The sequence below is a fragment of the Lupinus angustifolius genome, chromosome LG09, assembly GCF_001865875.1.
Source record: "Lupinus angustifolius cultivar Tanjil chromosome LG09, LupAngTanjil_v1.0, whole genome shotgun sequence".
In the NCBI taxonomy this organism is placed as follows: Eukaryota; Viridiplantae; Streptophyta; class Magnoliopsida; order Fabales; family Fabaceae; genus Lupinus; species Lupinus angustifolius.
In genome coordinates, this window is record NC_032017.1 from 14,159,377 (window position 1) to 14,184,172 (window position 24,796).

The 24,796-nt window shown below is 34.0% G+C and overlaps 3 protein-coding genes across 3 annotated transcripts; all 3 read right to left on the reverse strand.

Annotated features, from left to right (window-relative positions):
* Window positions 8,183-11,392, reverse strand: LOC109357542. Its single transcript, XM_019601551.1, has 7 exons — window positions 10,899-11,392; window positions 10,132-10,203; window positions 9,687-9,754; window positions 9,345-9,501; window positions 8,963-9,046; window positions 8,768-8,857; window positions 8,183-8,539 (listed from the first exon to the last, which is right to left on the reverse strand). Exons 1-7 carry the CDS (start codon window positions 11,193-11,195, stop codon window positions 8,426-8,428), a joined length of 882 nt encoding a protein of 293 aa, XP_019457096.1. The 5' UTR covers window positions 11,196-11,392; the 3' UTR covers window positions 8,183-8,425.
* Window positions 13,049-16,692, reverse strand: LOC109356099 (PHD finger protein MALE STERILITY 1). The gene is made up of 3 exons (XM_019599439.1): window positions 16,387-16,692; window positions 15,356-15,644; window positions 13,049-14,478 (listed from the first exon to the last, which is right to left on the reverse strand). Exons 1-3 carry the CDS (start codon window positions 16,679-16,681, stop codon window positions 13,095-13,097), a joined length of 1,968 nt encoding a protein of 655 aa, XP_019454984.1. The 5' UTR covers window positions 16,682-16,692; the 3' UTR covers window positions 13,049-13,094.
* Window positions 18,123-24,370, reverse strand: LOC109357095 (probable apyrase 6). The gene is made up of 8 exons (XM_019600817.1): window positions 23,563-24,370; window positions 22,469-22,581; window positions 21,900-22,007; window positions 21,466-21,520; window positions 20,085-20,276; window positions 19,893-19,990; window positions 19,452-19,648; window positions 18,123-19,019 (listed from the first exon to the last, which is right to left on the reverse strand). Exons 1-8 carry the CDS (start codon window positions 24,176-24,178, stop codon window positions 18,749-18,751), a joined length of 1,650 nt encoding a protein of 549 aa, XP_019456362.1. The 5' UTR covers window positions 24,179-24,370; the 3' UTR covers window positions 18,123-18,748.

The window sequence follows — 24,796 nt, forward strand, 5'->3', positions numbered from 1 at the left end:
AGCACTTCCTTAAATTTACATCTTGTATGTTAATACATGCTAGAGGGTGAGTTTGGCACAACGGTAAGGTTGTTGCTTAGTGACAATAAGAGCATAAGTTCAAATCCTAGGAAACAGTCTTTCCACTTGTGGTAGAGTAGAACTGTGTACATCTACTTTCTCCAGACTCCGCTAAGGTTATGCTTGGGAGTCTTGTTTTGGATGGGAAGGGAAGGGAAGGAAAGACTTTGGACAAAGTCTCCCATGTTTGGGAGTTGAGCGAAAGAGAAGGAGAGGTTTTGAAAGTTTTTTGGAGCCCTCTAAAACCCTCTACATGTTTATTTTCATGGTTCCCCAATTTGGGGTTGTTCTGCATACAAATGTGTTAAATTATCTAAACGCTTTTTAGTAAAATTTTATAGTTACATTCTTTTTCGTTTCCCATTATTAATTAGATTTTCGAAGGATAGTAAAACAATACTCTTTTATTATCGTAAATTTAGTCTCCTCCTATCTAAATTATTACCTTGATTTGCCTTCCTTTCTCTTTCCATTCCTCCCCTCTCCTTACCCCTTGATGCCTCTCCTTCCCTTTCATTAGTAACTCTCAAACATAGTCTAGTGAGAGTTTCGTGCACTGGGCCACCCTTTTATGATAATATGACTTTGATGATCCATGTTAGGGATGACCATATGTTGGATGATATGTTAGTAAAACAACATCTTTGTTATATTTTGATCTTAATGTTAATGAAGTATTATGAAAATGAAAGTATTCATTATATATCTGAAAACTATTAACTGGTTTGGCAACACCATCCTTTTGGCAGACAACTTTTCCTGTCTTATGCTGGTGAGTCTATCATCCTGTTTATTGAAGTATGAGTTATCTGTTTTTGTTAGTTAATACTCAATATTACTGATATTCTTCTGTCTGTTTACCTGAGTAGTGAATCCTTCTTGCTTGTTCACCAATCCATGTACCCAAAATTTTATGAATGTTTAAGGTGTAACAACTTTGATTTTTTTGGTTAAGGGATAAGACATGTCTGAATAGTGCACAACTGAAGTGCCAAAGATAGATTTGAAATACTTCTGAAAGAAGATGGAATTACAAAAGAATTTCACTATAATCTTCCATGAACTGTAATACTAGTGCAAATTGATCTTTTTCTTTTCACCCCTGAAAGAAACAAAAATAGAACATTTTCCTATTGGGAGCTGGAATCATCATCTATATTGCTCTTTTTAACTATTCTCAACTCACAATGCAGATGATGTTGTTTCACTAAATTGCTATCTATAGAATTATCTAGTAACTTGACTATACATGTCTCAATGACAAAACTCTTAAACATAGATCGAAAAGAACGGAAAGACTAATTAACAACAATGCAGGTCTTTTGAGAATGCAGGTGCAGTTTATTATGTTTCTAACCTGCTCTGCATTTGCAAGCGCCTCAACTTCCGTTTCTCATTCTCTTAGGTATGCGCTTAGTCTTGATTTCTTTCCTAGTCATAGGAACTAGGTGAATGTGTTAAATCCTGTTGTGGATAGGATCTGATCCTCTTCGAACTCTTCTTTTGCTCGACTGATTTCGATCAAACGCATTGTTGACATTTGTTGAATTCTTCTTTGTGTTCAATAACTCCTTGTCTGTAGCTTTGTGAGTATGTTGATTCTGCAACATTATCCTGTGGTTTTCTTGGCTCTGTCTGAGTGCAATTTCTGAACTTGTCACACCTAACACTCTCTCTTGTTGAACTGATAAGAACCCAAAGAAGAGAAGAAGCATGATTGTTCTAGAAAGATGAAGCACCATTTTCTCTTCACTCAGAAACAGGAATAGAAGGTATGTTCTGTCTATTTGGAGTGACAAGAGAATAAGAAGGTATGCTAGTAATATCTATCTTGTCATGTTCCATTCATGTAGATATAGGCTTGTTATTTATGTCCTATATTTGGAAGGGGCTTTAAAGCTTAAAGCAGGTAGGGCCTACAGGAATTTTTGATTCATCTCGAATCAGAAGCCTGAAATCTAAGCAAAATAAGGCTGTTATTGAAGAATCTGACAAGGATGAATAAAGGGTGTTGGGACAATATCCTTGAGAGGCCAAGTATCTTTCTTTTTTCATTTCATTCCCTACATCTCTATCATATGCTTGCTCTTTTTCTAATAAAAGAACCCAAACTTAGTAGCTTGGACTTCTTGGCAAACTTGCCACGTCACACTATGATGAACAATTATCTGTTATTGCAAAGTATGTCCCAAACCAATGAATGAGACATAGAAAAATATTAAATATTTAATTTTTCAATTGAAATTACATGTTTTTATTAGTTTGAGACAAAATTTGGTATATGGTTTGGAACAACAGATCTTTGTTCCACTATCATACATATGGATAAACAAGTTTTGTACTCTTGATTAGTTTCACCAGGATTTCAATTTTCATGGTCCTTTCATCAGAAACTGTTTGCCTATGTATAGGTTGGATCAATGAAGCATGGAAAATTTAAAATAGTAGTGTCCTTATCTGGTCCTTCTTAGTCATGTATCCATACACTTTCTTAAATTTTCATAGCATCATAAATAGAAATGTCACAATAATTAGATAAATGTTAGCATTTTGTTATATTTACAATTACTCATACTAATTTTTTTAGGTAACTTACAAACACACATGTAGTTTGTATTGGTTTTACCTATAACATTATTCCTCTCAAATTAAGATCAGTGTTCGTGTTATTTTTATATATTAGAGTTATACCATATACAATAATCAAGCTTTACTCTCAGTACGTGAGGTTAATTGCCTAGATCGAACGACGTCATAATAGTCTATTATAAACTAAAGTTGTATCACATCCTATAATTTTTAAAATTTGCCATATCCCAATGTATTTGTGCCTTATCAGGTCACAGATTTTCCTAGATCATTTTACATTACATATTTGTAAATAGTGTACCTTTACTCCATATACAGATTTCTATGCGGTTAATATGATAAATTATCATTCCTTTGTCATTAAGAAATGGCAGTATTAGAAATTACTTGCTTTTAGTTAGAATTAAAATGGCTGTGCACAGATTTGAGCATGGTGCAAAGAGGGTCATATAAAGAATAGATGGGGGAATAGAACAGCTCCAAAAGAAACAAACTATTGCTTTATGCTCTTTTCTTCTAAGATCTCATCTTCACTTTAGAATTCTAAGCTCTCTTCCCCAGGTAACAAAAATAACAGTACTTGATTTCTTGGGCTCAATGGAACCTTTATGCTTTGTTTTACTTTTTGATTTTAGATGGGTTGGGAAGTTCTAATTCATTCTTCAAAATTTCATAGTTTATCTCTTTCTCTCTCTTCCATAGATTACTTTTTTAGCTTAAAATATCATATGCAACTAGGAACTGTCAAAAGCATACATTGGTTGCTTTATCATAACTTGGTGTCATAGTGTCTTAAGATTAAGGGTGACTGGTCATGGTCCAAGTGAAACAAACTAGTGTTTGGATAATTTATGTCCTCTTTCATGTTTCATTTTTTGCTTTTTAACTTCAAATAAAAGTGAGAATTAAAATGACTCGTTGCTTTCCATGTTTTTATTTTTCTGCATAAGGTTTGAAACTTTCTTTTTAAGATCGTTTACTACCCCATGCCCTAAAAGAATATGCTTTTCATTTAGTTATTAACTTGTAGTTAGGGGTGAGCGGGACCTCATCCTATTTGCTCATCCAGTATGAGTTGGTTATGATCAGATCTGAATAAGATCGAGTCTCATGGGGTTTAGGGTTGGGTTTGGATTTGACAATTAGACTCAAGTCAATATTTAGGGTCAGATAAGGGCAAGCAAGACCCAACTTGACATGTCTTATGGTCACTCACTCATCATATTTGTGTGTGTCTTTATTCAATTGTGTACAAAGTAACCATCTCTTTGATCGAAAGGTTGATTCTCTATTTTTTTCATGATACATATGATTAACAATATATATATACATATCATTTTATATGTCAAATTATATATTTAATGATAAGTAATAATGAGAAGACTTTATCTAAAACATGTATGCATTATATTTAATCGGGTCTAGGAACAGGTTCAGGTTCAAAGACTGACTCGGTTATCATTTAAGATCAAGTTACCTTCGGGTCTAGAGTTGGATTCGAATTGAAAAAATAACCAAACTAATATCTAGGGCCAAATAAGGGAAAGATCTTTATCTGATCTATCCCATGTTCACCCTTGCTTGTACTGGTATGCGGAAGGCCTAATTTGTTCTGACTTTCTAATTTTGAAGTGAATTATCATTAGCGTTAGCGTGTGTAATTGCATATCTTTGATGTACACAAATATCTAGATAACGTATTTTTAGATATTTCTGTAGGCATGGGTCAAATATATCATTGCCAATTCTTCTGATTCTATTTTAGAAGAGTGAGATTTCAAGGAAGTGTTTAGATAATCTTCTATCTCAGGGAATTATTTATCCAACTAGTAAGTCACCATTTATATTGATACATTTATTTGGTGTTGTTAAATGTTCGGGAGTTCCTCTATTCAACCTAACGAGTCACCATTTACTTTGACATGCCTACCTCTTGTTGGATATCTAGTTTGCACACCATTATCAAGTAAAAAAGATTGGGTATACTACCTTTGAAGTTTAGATTAGGGAAAAAATGTTATCATACAAGGTCAGGGGAAGACCACCAACCTCAATAAACGTTTATTTTGAAATTGAACCTAAATGACAATGAGATGTGAGTGTAAGGTTTAACCAGAATTACTTCCTTTAAATAAAAAATATTTTAATTGTTTCTTGTGTCGGTTCAAGCCGGTTCAAGCTTCTTACATTTTTTGTGTATTGGTGGATAGACATAGACTGTTCATTATGCAGCTTATATAATAGTGACAATCGTACTCTTACTGTGGCCAAATAAAATCTTCTTGATGTTGCTTTAAGAATAATAAATAATATTTTGTTGATCCCTAGAAGTTGCTAAATGCTTTACATATACTCCTACTTCAGTTGCATTTGATATGGATATATAAATCAATATCCTTCTCCCAGATGTTATAGTTCAGATGCTTTTGCCAAATCAGGAAAAATAAAATGCAGAGTGGGGCCTTATGTATATGGTACGGTATGTACCATCCTAAGGTTAACTTCATAGATATGTTTGTAACCTATAAATATATTATTTGTGACTATATTATCTACAATTTATTTATATTTTAAAAAAAAAATTAATGATGATTAAATATGAATGGTGATAATCCATTAATAATATATAATTCATACATTGTCAGTATATATATTTTTTCTCGTTCCATTAAAGAACTTGTGATCCTACCGAGATGAATTTGTCATTAGCCAATAACACAAGAAAGTTCATATCATTCTTATCACAGCTATTCATTTTTTTCTAGTTTTTTATTCTCTCTACTTTTCCTTTCTTTCTCATGTGAATTATTATGTGAACCCCTTTTATTTGCAACATACATTTGTCTCAATCTATACATTATGAAGGAATCCGGTTCCTATTATTAAATTTTGTATATTAACATAAAACAAAGGTGAAAATGTTACACGTTATGGCTTTTCTACATTCTCAAGACTAGTCTTAAAGTTGTGCGCTCTTTGTAAATGTTTAGAACATAAGTGTGCCCCATAAGGCTTGGGGTAACGGTCTTGGTACAACAAGACTCGCTGAATAAGGCCAACACATAACCACAAAAGAGAGAAAAAGAAGAATGACAAAGCAACTTCAAGAAAATTAAAGCAAAAAAAAATATAAGTTGCAAATGTTAAGGATCATATCCCATCTATGAATACCAACTAGGTGTCGCTCTAGTGGTGTAAAGCTCCGCCAGTCCACAAATGATCAAAATGTAAAAGTTTGATTCTTGGGAGTGACACTTATTAAGAGGAGCGAGGCAGCTACGCACTCCGAAAAGATTAGTTCCTTACATAAAAGGATGAGAGAATACCCTTGTTACAACACTAGACCAACACCTTATTGGTATAACTAAATAAATAAAGGGAAACAAAAAAATATTAGTGACCATTGTGTGGTACTTTTAAGCTGAAGAATGAATTGTAAGTTTGGAACATATTTGAGCCAAGCATGATTGGGAGAACCAAAGTTGTTGATATGACTAGTTGGCTACTATAAATTTTTAACAAAGGAAAGGAAAAAAGTTGTGGCTACAAACAGAATGTTACCTAAACATATGCTAAAGTGAGATTCTTCCTTGCTTTGTCTGTGATTAAAAATTGGTGGCCATCTTGAACAACAATCATAACTATAGTATGTTAGGATATATGCTTATCTGCTTTATTCAAATGAGGGAGAACAAAAAACCAAAAGAAACTAATCATACCCCATTTTCATTATAGCCCCTACACGGGGTCCATATTTGTCATTTCTTTCTCAACCCGTTTTAACATTTAAACATGATTTTAAATTATGATTGAGGTTGTGTTAATGTGGTAGTCAGTGTTTTAAATTGCGGTTGTGATTATTGCGATTGCGGTCATCGTGGTCGTTGCGATACGGATTGCAGCGTAAATTATTTTGTGAGTAAAAACATATCTTTGACATCGATGTGATTGCATTGTGGCCCGATGCGGTCCAAATGTGGTTTGATGCAGTCGCGTTGCGGCCTGTTGCAGTCGCATTGTAACACCCCAGTTATTTCATGTGACCTCCCCGGCCCATTACTACACTGAGCGTGCCGGAAGCCTCCCGCGACTCGAACCCATGACGTCAGAGATAAATGGTCATTATTCACATGAGTCTCTACTATTAAGCTATCACACTGCAATTGCGGTGTGATGCAGTTGTGGTAGTCATTGCAACCGCAATATTACGGCCACATTACATACTGGGGTCCACAATTTGAAACACTGGTGATAGTAATTGTGTTATAGCCGTAACTACTACAGTTGTGGTAGTTGATACAACATGTTTTATTTACATATTGTGATGTAATCTGCAATTTTAATACTCATGTAAATGAAAACAAAAATATGAACCACTTGGCTGTGGTTGTAGATGACATATTAAGGAGAAAAAATTCACATAATTCAGGTGCTGTTTATCCCTTTCAAACCAATCATTTCAGTAGAAGAGCTTCAAGAATTCATTACAGTCCATGTTCTATGCCCATTTGCTCATCTGTTTTATAAAGATTATCCAACTCTTTATCAGAGAAATGAACTGTGCTCATTTCAAAAAATATTGTAATAAGAGAATTTAATCCAATTATATCTCCTGGATTGGTGCAAATTATGGGAGTTATTTTCTCTTGTACTGGGAGATGAACTCAAGAATAGGTGGGTGTCAAGAGTAAACAATGTAGAACAGTAAGGGAAAAGGAAGGGATATTGTAGGTTTCCTACAGAAAAGGAACTGAGGGAGAAGTCATGATTTATTACATAGTAGTTTGGCAACAGAATTTCCCCTTCAAGTTATTGGCACCTAGAAGTGTTTATTCACACTCCCCATAAACATTATAAATTTTATCAAAGAAAATAATAGAAATGTACTAGAGAAAATTGTTTGAATCCCTGACTGACGATTATAGAGATTACCAGCATGGCATCAGTTTAATGTTGTTGAAAGGACGTGTCTGTTTCCATCTTAAGAATGTGTTAGCAAAACAATATCCACTAATTGATGAATAAATCTTATATGATTACCCTGCCTATATGTTAATGCACTAATTGGTGGTGCAAAAAGGGTCAACGGCCCCATAGAACATAAATTTCGTTGTTCCAAACTTCATTAGTTACACAAAAACACGTCAAAGGAAATCTGAGTATATATTTGCTCCCCATGACACATCACTTACATCTTGTACTTGTTACACTACACATGACACATCACTTATGAAACTTTTAGACCAGTTAAAAACACTACATATCTCCAATTATCATGAAAACTTACTCTGTAGAGTTTCTTTTCTTTCTATGAAGAGATCCTTTGGATTTGGATCCTCTAAAGTGAGAGATACTCTGTAATAAGAGCGTGAGACTATCAACCTTAGGTTCATTTAATGGATTAAGATCATGGTGTACCTCATCAAATCAAGGGTGGCTGGACCCTTAGTCATGATGACCCATCATCTAGTGAATAGACACTTTATAAAACATGTTACTTTAAAGAATTCACATCCTTAGTGTCATCAAATCCTCCAAAGAACAAAACTAGTAAACATCAAAGTCATTTTCAAATATAAATACTCCAATTTTGATAACAAGATGGACTGAATAACATTTATAATGAATAGGGGTAACAGACACCTAGATTGTTTTACCATCACTACTATGTACATGCATTAGAGCTGTGAAATCAAGAGTAATAATGCATGGCATTTCAACAAGCCTTCTTAAAATGGTGCACATGGGCGAAGGAATTCATACATCAACATAAAACCTACACTTGTTCCGGGTGCACTGTGGGTCCTGGTGCTATTGCAAATTGAAGACCCCGACGCTGCCCGGATTGTAGTACAAAGGCAACTTGTGTTGCTGCTAGAGCTGCAGCCTCCTGTTTCAGCACAGACACAAAAGTTAGAGGTTTGCTGAAAATGATGGGGGTAATCCATATGCATTTGTTGCAGTTTCTCAGATGGCACTACCAAGAGGGATACGAAGTAACAGACATAAACATTGCAGGCAGACTAAAATGGAACAACATAATTATTTAAAAAAAAACCAATGGACTGACATAGGTAAAACCAGAAAAATATTAGTTAGCACTAAAACGAACACTGACTTGTCTTTGACGCCGACGTTGCAGGATACTGATTGCCCAAGCCATAATATAGCAAGGTAAAAGAAACCCAGCAGCTCGAAGCAAGAATAGCTGCAGAAAATGGTGAGCTAATTAGAATGGTTGCACAAGACTTTTGAAAATAACACAACAGTGGGCATACAAACAACATAACTAGATGAAACTCAAGTCCCTTACAGATAAAAAATTGGACGGGTCATCATCAGAAGCATCACCATCTGTGACAGAGAGTGCATGTCGCAAGAGTAGAAGGGCCATTAACTGCACCAAATAAAATGAATTAGGCTTAAAATTGTGTGTGCCTAAGAGCTAGCAACTGATGCAGTCAATGTAAAGAGTGAACAAATCAGTGGTGCACCAAGGCCCACAGCAAGTAGAATTGATTTCTTAGAAATTTCAACAAGAAATGAAGTATTAAATGCCACCCAAATCTTGACGATTTTGTGGCTATATCCTATTGTTCAGTAACATGCCCTCAATAAAATGTCTGCCTGGTGTAAGTAAGAACGAATGAATACTATAATTAATATGGAAAAGAGAATGTGAGGTTAAGCCTTACAATTAGAGCAGCTGAGCGGCAAAATGCAGCTCCACTGGCATTAGAAGCAGCATACTCATCATACTCGGCATCCAAGAATTGACGTTCTGCCTCTGCTATTGCCAAGAGTCGAGGATCATGCAAGTCCAAAGGCGTGCCAGATATTGTCCAGCCTCCTCTGCAAGAATGGTCATGATTCATTACTCAGATATTTCAAATCTCTCTAAAAAATAAACCATTGCATTCTCAATACATCTCTTACAAAGAGAAAACTTATACAAAGAACTAGCATAACATAATTGATATTCAGACAAAATAAAAATCAATTTGATACTGTTTTAAAAATAGAAAAGTCCAGCTTACCCTATATCAATGGTAGTTTCATCAGGATTAGGACGAGGTGGTGGGGCAGTATAACCAGGTTGATAAGGCTAAAATTTACATGCACAACAGGAAAAAACAATTCATCAAAGGTTAGCACAAATTTAATATACATGGAAGGATTTGAGTACACACAAGAAAGCCAGCCTTTGGTTCAATCCAAAAGGTATAAATAACAGAAGCAACCTGAAGAACTACTTCAAACTTTTAAATACAATCTATGAATACAAAATATCAAACTTCAAAAGAATTGTCCATCATGCATATGACTATTGTATATCTCTTCCCCCCTTTTAAGATAAAACATAAGGTTGAAGGACATGTATGGTACAAATGCATCCTTATACAGTCATCTCAAACTCACCTTGGAGGCCTAAGCAGCATGGGAGTGTTTGGGATATGAAATTTTATTAACAAAGAAGCATACCTGATGGCATATCTCACAAGTGATGTCTCCTTTCTCATTGCACCAATGCTGGACACACTTTCGGTGAGCATACTGTGCAAAACCAAATAACAATTAAAGAATTAGAAGTAAAACACAGATGAAAAAAATGAAAGCCAAAATCACAAGAAAACAATTATCCTCGATTCTTTCTTTTCATTTTCAGCTCCAACCCATAGCCGGGTGTGGATAATAAAGCATTTACCTAAAAAAAGTCAGTTTCTGACAATAACATTCAGTTCTTAAAAAAACAAATGGATCTAATTTGTAACCCAATTAAGCAAGAAAACAAAATATACCAAAGAAAGTTTCATAAACAGAATTTTGTCAGCTTCTAGAAAATTGAAAATTTGCATTTACAGTTGCAAAACTTAATATTTATACCCAAGCCAGAGCATATATCATTTCAGTAATTATGGCCAAGCATCAACACTGACTCTACGACAATAAATGGCAAAAAATAATATTCCCCAAAAAATTCAGCCATTTCCGCAGAATTTAGTTATGCAGTTCAGAATATATATATATATATAGTATGTTCCAAACCCGTAGCTTCTTGTTTTATATTTTGTTCATCTTCACATTGATCCATCATTTCAAATCAGACACCGCTTGTATATCCAAAATGCAGAAACAATTACATCTAAGAACCCTTGTAAATTAACAACAAAAATTCTAATAAAAAATTATCTAACATAGAAAAAAAGTAAATAATAAAAACAATAAAATTCAAACATCTAAATTGATACCTTGAGACTGCCGCTGCAGGCGCAAGGGCTCTCCAAATTGGAAACTCCATCCTCTTCCTGACAAATACGGCACTCCACCATCTGTATCAGCGGCTCCTCCTCATCGCCACCCTCACCATGCTCCGGCACAGCTTCGTCGGCATGATTAACCGGCGGAGCTGGTCCGGATGGTCCAGTGACAATATCCGCGGCTTGCGACGGCGACGGACCGGAAGGGAGTTGAGATGGCTGCTCGACGGGGTCAACGGGGACAGGGCGCAAGAGACGGTCAACGAAGAGCACCAAATGATCGCTCATTGCAGATACGAATTTGCAAGGTAATTAAATCAAATCAAAACCCTAAAGAAACAAAATTGAAAATAGAAACTACAGAAAATCAACAAAACTAAATGATGAGAAAGCGAGATTGAGTAACGGAACAATGGAAGAAGAGGTTTCTTGAAAAACGAGAGAAAATCTTACCGAGGAAATGGAAATGGGAGAGAGAGAAAGAGAGAAGATAGAAATGCAATTGATAAACACTATGGTGTGTTGAGTTTTTTTGACCGTTTAATTGTATGAGATATTGTTTTTGGTACACGTAAGATGAGATATTTGATTGACAATTTAATTTTGTTCTTCTTTTGGTATTAACTTAATTTTGTTCTTCTTTTTTGTATTAACTTAATTTTGTTCTTCTTTTTGGTGTTAACTTAATTTTGTTCTTTTAAGTTTAATACAAACGGATTAAGAAATGGGAATGGAATATCTTCTGGTATAGGGAGATAAGTTATCTCCTTCTGCCAATGAAATCATAACATGTGTCATGTTTCATCATTTTCTATAAACATATTTTTAAAAATAAACAAAATAGTCCAAATGTCACATTTTTACTGGTTAGAGGAGATAAGTTATCTCCTGATATGAGAAGATACATTATTCTCTTAATATACCGACAATGTAAGAGTTTTTTATACTGTCACTCCATTATCTACCATTTCTCATAAAAAATAATCTAAATGCATGGTAGATGATGCATTAATTGTGCATAATTCTTTTAAATGTCAGTGCATCAATATTCACTCTAAATATTATACTATATAATAATTAGAGTGACACATGGATACTCATTCCCTTCCCTCGTAATAAGAAAGAAGACTCTAAACTAATGTATATAATAAGAGCCTAATATATACTTAGGATAAGTGTAAATATTTATTAGAGAAAAAATGTATGTGTTTACGGTATATAAGTTTTATATATTGTTACTGTATTATCTATCATTCATATTTAATTATTATTTAATTTTTAATAAAAGCAATGCAAGTGAATAATGAATAATGTATTAAGTACATATAAAATCTTTAGATTGAAAATACATAAATATTAAACCCAAAATTTATACAAAGTAAACCTATCATCTATCATTCGATATAATTCTTTGAAGAAAATGTACATTACCATTAGGCATGATGTAATTCATTGCATTCACATAAATTAACGTAAAGGTGAATATGAAGCTATTGCAATACAAAAAGGAAGGTCAACACACCTTTGCACAAAATCACACGTATAGGTACTTTTTTCATATCAAGTCATATGTAACATCTATATTTAATTAAGTTGAATCCAAATCCTATGTACACAAGAGTTTTCTAATTAATTTTCATATTAAATATCCATGGATTGATATAGAGGTATAAAAAAAATTTAATGTAAAAGATTTGGATTTATTTAAGTTAGATTATCATTGTGTTTGATAATAAGATGTATTAATGATAGTACAAGTATTTTTTACACTATCATTAAATTTTCATCATTCATATGTTAAATATCATTAGATATCATTGACTCTCATATAAAAATACTACAAATCAATAATTAATAATGTCAATAATGTAAAAGACTTTAAACTAACTATACATAAATTTTAAACTCTTTATAATATTGTCTCATTCCTCATAACCTTTAACATTCTCAAAAAATGAGCTACCTTTCTTCTATACGAAACATACCTGCAGACGTTAGCTTATCTTCTGGTGAAAAAGGCGTGGTTGTGACAAAAAAAAGAAAATAGAAAGATTTTTTTATTAAGTGTAGGCTATAATTAATAAATTTACATAAAGATCATATAACTTAAGAAAATTACAAGTGACAAAGTTTCATCAAATAGAAGAAGTGAATGACTAAAGAAAGAAAAATCATGACTATATTATGCTATGGAAACGAAGGGAACTGAACAATTTCTTGTTCACACCTCTTGCACAGAAAAATATGAGGAACTTCTTCATCATTTGGAATGCGAGCACACCTAGTATGTTGCCAAATTTCACAAATATCACAAGAAACCAATCTTTCTCCATCATCTTCTTTAGTCCCACAAGTGCACTCCACAATGCCATTGTTAGGGTCACTTTCACATATTTTCTCAATCATGTTTATAATCATGTCACCATGCCAATTACACTCTAGTACAATTTTTGCACCCACTTCAACTAGCCCAAAAACCATTTCTGACCCATTAGCATAATTCGAGTTTCCAATTGATTCCACAACAAAACTACTCAAACCCCAATAGATTTCTTTAAAATTCTTTTCAACCTCTAGCTTCAAGTCATTGATTGTAGCACTACTTTTCAATGTGACACACTCATAGGGTGGCATTATATTGTTGAAATATTCATTAGACCCAACATTGTTCCTCAAGAAAATTGTACAATAAAGGTTGAATTTCCCATCTGAGGCTAACTCAACTTGAAAAGGAACCTCTCCAATGTAATCTTTGATAAGATACTTAGTGTCAAGAATTATCCTAGAAGCCAATGATATAGCTGAAAGAAATCCTGATCCTATCATTGGTTTTTGATCAATAATGTACTTGTACAAATAAACCATGTCCTTCATGAGTTGAGCCCTTGTAACCTTGTACTTGTCCTTCACTTTATTATTACTAACCAAACCTTCATGACAAGGGTACACATTTGAAATGTCTTCTAAGCAATATTCCAACACTTTCGTCACCGGATTCAAGCTTCGGCGAACCAAGTAATTTCCCACAATGTGGTTTCCTAGTGACTTAAGCACGAAATCAAGCAAGCCAGTGTCACCAATGTACACACGAGCAGCGTCTCTAACTTCTTGCCTAGAAATCCATCGGAACTCAGTTCTTTTCAATGCCTCGACAATGACCCTTGTTGCCATCTCGATCCTCTTAGGTGACCAACGACAATTGGTTTCAACTAAGGCATTGGTGTTATAAGAACCAATGTTGGTTTCACAAGGAATACGTGACCTAAGCTCTAACATGTAACGAAATAGGTCACCAAGGGTTACTAGAGATTGATCAGAAAGTGTTTGGTACCTTGAGCATATGAGTGGAATGTCATGGTTAGAATTATTAGAAATGTGATGGATGAACAAGTAGAGTGGCATGCTTCTTATTGCATCTATGGCTTTTTGGTACATAGATTGAGTTACACCAAAACATCCTCGACCAAATTTGTAACCCCAACGACCAAACCATGGCTCACCATATGCTATTCCATTCATAAGTCTTAGTTCCATGCCTCTTTTATGTGAAATGTCATTCAAACTCACTTTCCTACAATGTAAATTACAAAAATGATTAAAAATTACTGTTTAATTTGGATAAAGTAATTATGAGGTGATTTGCATGTCACTTTTTTATATGATTTTTTATTTTAACCTTTTTTTCCAAAGAAGTTTCACAGCTCTTATACTTATAATCACCAAATATATGAGATATGCATAGAAAAACTTTGGATTGTGATATTATTCATTTATTAATATATATAATAAAATATGTTTCTATATTATGAGATAATTTATCTTACTAGTAAAAGTATAACATGTTTACTATTTTGTTTAGATTTAAAAATATTTTTGTAAAAAATAATTAAATATGATACATGTCATATGAAAGAATATAATTTATTCATTATATCACGAGAGTATATATATATATATATACACACACGTGTATGTGTGTGCAGAAAGGTTGATTATAGTAAGTGAAAAGTTTTTAATAATTTGTCAGAATATGTGTAGTGTTAGAATAACTTTCCATGCAAAGAATGCAAAACGTGTGAAGAAATAGTAAAACTCCATGTTGAAGTTATATAAAGAGGGGGAAAATTATATGTTCATAAGATTTATAAATTATCATTATATTATTTATTATTTATTTTTAAATATATTGAATTTTAAATATAAGTAATACAAATAAACGATATATAATATATTGATTGTCTATAAATATTTATACTGATATTGTATAGATATTATACTCTTCTTTAAATATTCCTCCACAAGAGGCATTGTGTATAATTTAATGTCCTTCTAGTGGACATCAAAACTTTAATTAACATGGTTGTAGCAAATTATTATTAACTAGTTAAAAATGGCTATTTAATTTAAACAAATTTTTATATATGGAAGAGCATGGGAAATGGACCGACCTTGCTTGCAATGCATAGCATAAACGATTCCAAAAGTCCATGATTTGATTCCCAGCCAAATTTGAACCCATTTCCAATCCATTAACACATAGCAAATGGCCGAACCCATTAGAGTGAAAAACACCATGCATCATATGACCCTGAAATTCTATTAATTTGGACTTACCATTATTCATTCTAGTTAATGAATCATTACAGCAACCTTCACAGCTAGTGCATGTAGCCAATGCCTCCTTTGAAGGTAACAGAAAGTGATACTTCTTATTGCAAATGAAATTGTTGCCCCACCCTATAGTAATTTAAAATGCCAGTGAAATTGTAGATGATAAGCAAAACATGTAGAAGGTACCACACTCCTATATATATTTGTTTATTATTGTTCTTCTTTAATTAATTAATATTTTTTCGTGTGCCCTTTATTAAATAGATAAATGAATCTAAAACATTCACTAACAAATAATGGGCCATTGAAAAAATGAAAATAGACTAAAAATTGTACAGGCTTATCTTCTATGAAAAAATTTAAGTAGACATGATAATAATTGTTGTTAGAAATATTATACAAATATATTTAAGAGAAAATTGTATGAAGTGATAGTGTATAAGTTCCATACACTATTATTATATCATCTATCATTCATTTTTTAATGAAGAATTAATTCTTTAAAAAGTAATATAAATGAATCAACAAGGGTTCTCTTCATTAATAGAGAGACAAATACTATTTTTCCTTGTATTTTTAATTAAAAAAAGTGTTATTTCATAATATATAAAATGATAAAAATGTATTATCATGTTATTTTTTTCCTTTTTGTAGTATTTGTCTCTCTATTAATGAAGAAAATTCATATTCTAAATGAATGATGAATGATGTATTAAGTGTGTATAAATCTTTATACTGACAATACATATATATTGAACTCTATATCTAATATATATTTTTATATATTAGAATAATAATGGGTTGAAATGACATAACACATTGTGTAACCATGAAAGAATAATATTAAATCAAGATAAATTAACATTACCAACGTATTGACAATGCTTGCAATGACGATTGAGTGATGCCTCTATTGGCTCTTCAATCACAAACATCAAGATATGTAAAGGAGGTTGATGATGAACTTCAAGTTGAAACGACCACATTGGCATTCCAATACCTACATTACTCTCCAAATTTGCATATTCAAGTAGAGCATTCACATTCTCACGAAATGCTCCTGTAAACATAACTGGGTACCCATCTTCACCAAAGTTCTTGAACCTGAAAATCCTCCCACATCTTTTCCTTTTCTTGTTACTCACTATGTCAACATTCAACATGGCCTAAAATTTTGAACTACCTTGTGTTGAAATTAGTGATAATGTTTCTAGAGTTTCAAGCATGTTGGAACCAACGAAATTCTTATATATATACACTAGTATAGTGATACTCACACACTTAGTGCCTTGAAATAAAATTGGACCGTGTATGAAAGAGTTGTGTTGTTTCTATTTGCATGATTTGTTTCAAAAATGTGTTTCTTTGAAAAATTATCGCACGTACTACGAAATGGTTGGTGTTTTGTAGTAAACTATAGGCACCATGCAATTATGACCTATACGTTTCCTACAAATTCTATGGTCAACTAGGAGTAGTTGGTTCCTATCTTATAGGCTTTGGCAAATGCAACATTTCTTGCCTAACTACCGTTAGGAACATACTTTATTTAATCAAATTTGCATTTCATGCATAAGAACTTACTTTGGGTCATGCATAATACTAATAGATATAAAAATAATATGTTATTATAACAATGATGCTATTTATGGTGTTTGTCGCAGTGTTTTTGTCTAGCCCATTGCAAAATTAATTTTTTTTTCCTGCACTTCATGTCATTAATGTTTAACACAGTATTTCTTTTAAAGAATGAATAGGAAAATAAAAGGAAACAAAACCATTCATTATTTCATGTACCACTTCAGATGTCATTGTATTAAATTGGCAAGAAAATATTACATTATCAAATATTTCACTCAGATTGCCATGACACCCAATCTAGCAAGGATATTACTATTCTAGAATTCAGGGGAGTCATGTCACTTTATTGAGTATGTTTGAGAACCTCAAATAACTTATATTAATTTGACAGAAAAAACAAGTTATTTGCTATGGTTTGGGAAAAAATTATTTCAATAAACTACTATTTTTTTAAGCTAGTGGCACACATCAATTTGTAAATATCAATTAATTTACAAGTTAATATTATCAATCAGCTTTCGGCTCTTAAATTCTAAATTTATAACTAATTTACACGCCTGCAATTAGCTTATAAAGTTTCGAAAAACTCATCAGGAAATTATGTTCAATGTCAAATAGAGCTTAAGGTTGAAACCTCCAAGTTAAGGGATGGTTGTAGAGCACGAAATTAAGGGGTGGAAGATTGGGCCATGATCATACATTGAGGCAGTAGCTTTAAGCTCTATTTTACAAATGAGCCTATCCATCGCAGGTTGTACATGGTTGGTCTGAACTTATGGCAACTGTTTTATACATTATCTATCATTTACACTACAATGCTGTCAATACATAGATATTAGATATTACTTTGGATATAATATTTTGTGACATGTATATTCCTTATACGAGAAACATCATATATTAGTTGCAGTATGAGTTATATACTAATCAGTAGATTCAGAAACCAAGACTAAAAAACTCACTGCACTTGTAATTGAGCATACGCGTAATAACTACCAATGTACCATAAAACCATGTGTTTTCAATTTATATTTATCATGTAAATGAGTAATTTCCAAACTCTTCATAATCAGCTTCTGCAAAATTAGCTTCCAAGGACAAGAAATGTAAAAGGCTTTCTCTTTGCATGCGCCAATTGGCAAACATATCAGTTCAGTAATTTTTATGTAGTGCTTGGTACAAAAAACACCACATGATGTAGCATCCAGTCTCCCCTTAGAGTCTATTTGTGAACCGAGTTTTTAAGGGAATGGAAAGCGAAAACTTCAGAGTCATAAAACACACAGTGAAATGACTTTAAAGTCTTCCATTTCTCTTTTTTCATCTCCAAAACTCAACCCGCAAACAGATACTTAGAGTGTCCTTCTGGGCTGACCTGCTCCACTTGCCTACTGTTTTCTATAGCCAGTAAAGGAAGTGGCATAACACTCTTCCTGCATTCCACTACACACAAAACTACTCTACACTAGTTCTTCGACAATAGGTAACTCCACATGCCGCATCCAAATCCAATAATGAAGAATCTCAGTCCCACTAGAAATGGCCTTTGTATAATATGGCCACCAAGTGAGAATGAACAAATATTTTCGTCGTAATCACCACAGTGCCTCCACATCTGAAACCAAAAAACATCTGGTCTAATGTAACTACTATCTACCAGCACGAGTAACTATGTATCGTCCTTTTTCTAGATCATAAATTGTCTTCAACTGTGGTTTTCTCCACTTAGATATAGACCAAGCCATAAACAGCAATATTATAAGAATTCCAATAAGTCTGACGAGAGTAGGTGATTCAACACTGAAAATGGAAGCGATCCAGCCATGTTTCTGTACATCTGCATCAGCTGTGGTTTGAAGAATAAAAGCTCCCAAAGCCCAATCAAGCGGAATATTTCCAACCTGATTAGCAACCTTGACCCTGGCCAACCAATACTCGAGTCAATAGGATTAACCAATAAGAATATACAAATGCATTGACATGAAAAAACCTAAAACCACATGATCCCAAATCCCAACCAAGTAAGCACAGTAGAAGCAAGATAAACATGAACCCAGAAAAGATAGTTACCGACTGAAGCCAGGAAACAAGAAGCATGTGGATCAAATTCAAAAAAAGCCATCTAGGAGCAAGCAACAATTTCTCTTTCAACTTACATATAAGATCTAATGCTGACTGAGACATGTATTAAACGTGCAGCCAGGATTGTATTTGATCCCACTAAAACCATATTGATGAATACCATATAAACATCATATATTTTGTGTTTAATGTGGGAGAGGGATGAGATGTTCAATGCCTATTATCAGTTCCTATGTTCCAAATACCTTAAACAAAAATAAGGCAGAATACCTCTCATCATTCACAGCAATTCCAAGACTGTCATGAAGTAGAGCAACAATGTATGCTGAAGAGAAGCAATACTGAAGCAACTCATCCTCATCATGGGAGTTATACTTTTTCTTCAGCCTTAACCAATCTTCTCCACAGAATTTTTGCCCAGCAGTCATCAACTCAGACAGATATGCCCTTGGCCCCAATCCAAAAAACTAGCACAGCATCGAAGAATCAAGAATCAGTGTAAGAAGGATGTATCAAACTATCAATTAACAAAATAGAAAAAAGTAAAACTGAGAGAGAATGCTATCTGGCAAGCATTAGAGAAATAATAGAATTTACAGCAGAATACTAACATCTCCAATGCAACCATTTTAGACAATAACAAAAGTGCACAGTTGTGCTAGACAGCATTAAAAGAAGCATAACACATCAACTATCAAGCATAAAAAGAACCTTCGCTGTGTAAAAGAAATTTTCGGTTGCCAAAAATTTCCCTTGAAGCTTAGGTATGAAAGTCGATCCTATGTCACAGTGCTGATAGGAACACTCTTCTGCATACATCAAAAATTAAAACTTAATACTAAAACACAGTGAAAAAGTATCTCCTTTAAGGGAGTATAAGGATAAAACTCACTGAAGTTTCACCTTTTCCTTTTTGTAGTAGCATCAGTGCTGCAGACCTGCACTCTGAAAAGTTCCCCCTTGTTTGAACAGTGTACTTATGTTGGCTTTTATGGCTTGGTAAGCTAGGAGGGAACTTCCATGATTCAACATTATGAGAGTACCCAGTAGGAGTACAAGGATCTATATGCAACCCCGCCTGAAGAGATTGAGAAGCTGCACTGAGAATAAAGAATCAATGTCTAACTCTTTTACAAGCAAAAGAGATTATGCAATTTTGCTGCATGCTCATAACGATGGCATAATGATGATGCTATAATGCTCTATCATAAATCATGTATTGACAAAGCATTAATCAATAAATATTTCCTACTTGTCTCGTCTATTGTTTTTCTTGTCATCCCTCTACCCTCTAGAAATTGAACTAGCTTCATTTGATCTACTATCCTTAATGGGGCTGCTAAAGGTCTCCTCCACACATATCCAAACCACCTAAGGTGCAATTCTATCATCTTTTCTACAATAGAAGCTACCCCAACTGTCTCCCTAATGCATTTAATCCTAATGTTATCTTGTCTAATATGTCCACTCATCTCACGAAACATTCTGATCATTGCCACATTGAGTTTATTTTCTTGTTGACATTTTACTGGCGAACACTCAGTCTCAACATTGCAGATCCTATAGCTATGCGGTAAAATCTCCTCTTCAGTCTGGGTGACACCTTTCTATCATATATGACATATGATGCACTTTGTCATTTCATCTACCTCGCTTGAAATCCTATAGTTTACATCTCCCTCAATTTCCTTGTATGGTAAGGTCTTCAATCTTGACCTCTACAATAGGGTTTGTCTCCTCTTACTAAACTTACACTCCACAAACTTCATCTGACTTTGACTTATACAAAAGTCATGTGTTTCTAAAGCTTGTATCAACATTTCTATCTTCCCAACTAATTCATCTCTCGATTCTCCAACTAGGACAATATCATCCGCAAAAAACATGTATTGTGGCATCGGTTCTTGAATATGCTAAATAAGCAAATCCAAGACCAATGCAAACAGATAAAAAAAGAAGCCATTATTAACTTAGCCGGTGATACATCATCGCATTAAAAAGAGCTCCACAAGAGCAAATAATAATAAACTTCGTCTGCGTGTAATGTGTGATATCTACATCCAAGCTAACCTTGATGGTTTTGCACAGCAAAACATGATGGTGTACATAATTTAAAGATCAAACCAGTAATATTTAGTACAGCTGTACAGAATCTGTTTGTGAAAGATGTTAATAGCACGTAAAACAATGTGAATATATATATTAATTTTAGTATAAATCTCTAAGAATCATTTAATGCTTCGAAAAAGCAAAAATCACAGCCATAAATTTGAAGTATAATTACCCAAATTAAAATCTCCTGATAAGAGTGCTTCTCTCCATGAGTCGTGAGCAACATTCTGGAAAGTGAATAACAGTTAGAATGCCCCAAACACCACAGTATCAAAATAAGTCTAAATACGTGATCAGCCATATGGCTCACTCTGAAAATTGAAAATCACATGAAACTGAGAGATCAAACATGTGGTTCTGATTCTGAATCAAAACCATTGAACTTCTGACACGTATATAAAAGTAAAGCAACACAAAATTAGTAACAAAATTCCAACCATTAACATTCCCACTAAAAAAGCAACAGCATCAAAACAAATATATCATTCGCAGGAAACTTTTTTTTAGAGAAACATCAGTGTGAGTTGTGATATAGCATACAGAGCATCAGCATATACACACATGCCAATGAACCTCAAGAACACAGCAAAGAGAAATAAGGATCACCAGTCCAAAATGAAGAAGGCTGTGGCTGTAAAGGTTATAAGTGGTGTTCCCAAATTTAACAGCACGTGAGAACCCAGACGGAATAGGTTCTCTTGACACAAAGGTCACCTGAAATAAGAGTAAATCAGAAATTCAATATGTTAAGCTTCTCTTCAATATGAACCTAGCTAGAAAGGTGGACCTTTCTTCTAAAATGTTGGCTTTATAACTCATTAAGCAATTGTAGTGACAATACAGAATTTTTCACAATAATAACAACCAAGTCTTTACTCACTAGGTAGTAAATCATATATCATATGTTATTTGCAATTATATAATCTGGAGGTGACAACATTGTATTTTGGAAAAAGAAGTAATCGAAAACAATGAAGTTGTATCACCAAGAATGAGTTGGTATAGTGGTGTAAGGCCTCAGTGATCATTGGTTATCGTACATGGCCAGAGGCCAAGGTTCAATCCTCAGAAGCTGGCCGAAGGCCAAGGTTCAATTCTAATAAGTGGCACTTGCTAGAAGGAGCAACCACACATACAGTGAGGGGGTACCTTAGTTAAAAAAAATGAAGTTGTACCTGAGCAGAAGCCCCACCAAGTTCAATAATCCCAGTCGTATCCAACGGAAAACTTCCAAGAGTGCCAAGCGCATGATTAGCAACAACCCAAGCATAAATTCCTTCATCAGAACCTGAACAACCACAATATAAGCAAAAGAAATAAAGTAACCAATAATCAGAGGCATGACAATGATGATTCCAGAATCACCAACTAACAAAACAAAAAAGGGGAAATAGAAAGAAAACCAACAAAGAAGCATGGCAATTACATTACGACACTATCAACACAGACTTCTTTCTTACACTTGTCAAGCCCAAATTCATGGACACTAACAAAAGAGTCATTTGTCCAATAAAGTTCCCATTCCTGTACTTGAAATTTGAAGACTTATCCTATTGATGCAACCTTTTAAGTAAAAACACAAACAGAATAATTCCAAAAACAACACATTCCATGTTCCCTCAACTCTTATTACTTTATCCAGACAAGTCTTCCATAAGATAAATTTGGCAGTGTCAGCTTCATATAATCATAAATCACTCCATCCATCGAAAGTTATTACCCTAAATGATTGAAAAAGTTGATCCAAATGTATATATAGAGTTATACCATTCCTGTTATTCATACCACTACATTTGACAACAAACTGACACCTATCTATCTCACATCCACCTATCCCATATCTTTTACAATATAACATATTGTATAGTTTAGTACTTATCACTACAGATGTCAATTTCAGCTATATAAATTTTATAATTATATTGTCAAGTTGTAGTTTAAGTCACTTTTGTAATTAATACAACAGAATTTTTCACAACCGAGGCTATGACTCGATGCATAAATAAGGTCACTTCACTTGTGACCCAGAGGTATGAGTCCAAATCAGGGAAACAGCTTGCCACAAAGGTTACATAAATCTGCCTCCCCAAACTACACTAGATTAGAGTTTTGTGCACTAGGCTGCTCTTATTTAGAAGAGCAACTCATATGTCCATACATTTCTCTACCGTCCTACATTTTCTGTGATACATAAGAATTGCGCTAATTTTTCTCTTCATTAAAAACTCCTACAAAATAATAATAATCTCAAAAACAAAAAAAAGGAAACCTGTGATGACAGAAGCCCAATCATCCCTAAACAAAAACCCAGACTCACGCAGCACCTTCCTACACGATTCCAGAATCTTCCCCTGCACTCCCACGTCCAACATTCTCAGCCCAGCCGTCGCCATAAGCCGAATCTCCGTCTCCCTCCAATTCTCCCTCGGCACCCGTCCCTTCCCGAACTCCACCAGCTCCTCCAGCGACTGCCCCGCGCCATCCGTATCCTCCGCAAACGACGACAGCCCCGGGTTCACCCTCATCGACGCCAGCCCATCCTTCCCGAAATCAAAGCTACCTACTCGGTACTTGAACACGTGGATCCGTGACCCCGTGCTACCACCGTCGATTATGATCCGATACCGTTGATGATTTTGAAAATTGCTATTGCTATTGTTCGATTTGAATGACGAGAAGAAGAAACTGTAGGAAAGAAATAAGAGGAGGGTGAAGAGGAGAGAGAAGAAAATGGTGCAATTGTATTTGAATGTGGTTGTGGAGGGTTTGGGGTTACGAGCGAAGAGGTTAGGGCGTGGGTTAGAGGAACGGTTTTGGAGCTTCAACATTGAATCCATTTTGCTATGATTTGAATCGACCCGAGTTCGAGCATTCGATCGTCGCATCAAAGTTCTAGGGATTCAAGAAGGGAATCATGTGAATTGATTATGATAATGTGGACGGCGGTGATCGGAGTTTCGAACGGTGTTGGATCGGAGACGGAGAGGGCAATATGGTAAAATTGTTCGATTTGGATTTGGCCCTCTCTCTCTGTCTCTGTGTTTTGTTTCTTTCTCAGGAATATGAAGAAATGGATAGAAAACTCGTAGTGTGTTGATTTTAACGTGTTGGGTCAATTTCGATTCAATTCGGTTCAACACCTATAACTAATTCGGGTCCGGTTTATAGGTTCGGTTTGATATTAGCCTCAACTTCAACCTCTTGCACAACATATATTTTTTTTTGTAGTACTAATTGTATTTTCTCACATTTTGGGTAAAGTCTTTTCAATAAGTGTCATTTTAGGAATCGAAGACACGACCTTTTAATTATCCTATGAATATAGTGGAGTCTTACACCACTAGATCAATATCTTATTGGTAACATTTGTTTATTTTATTTTAATATTTGAGAAAAATATAGTGTCAAAAAGTTTTTATATTATCACTATATCATTCATTATTTATATTATTCAATTATTATTGACTATTTCTAAATACAAATACAAATAAATAATGTATTGT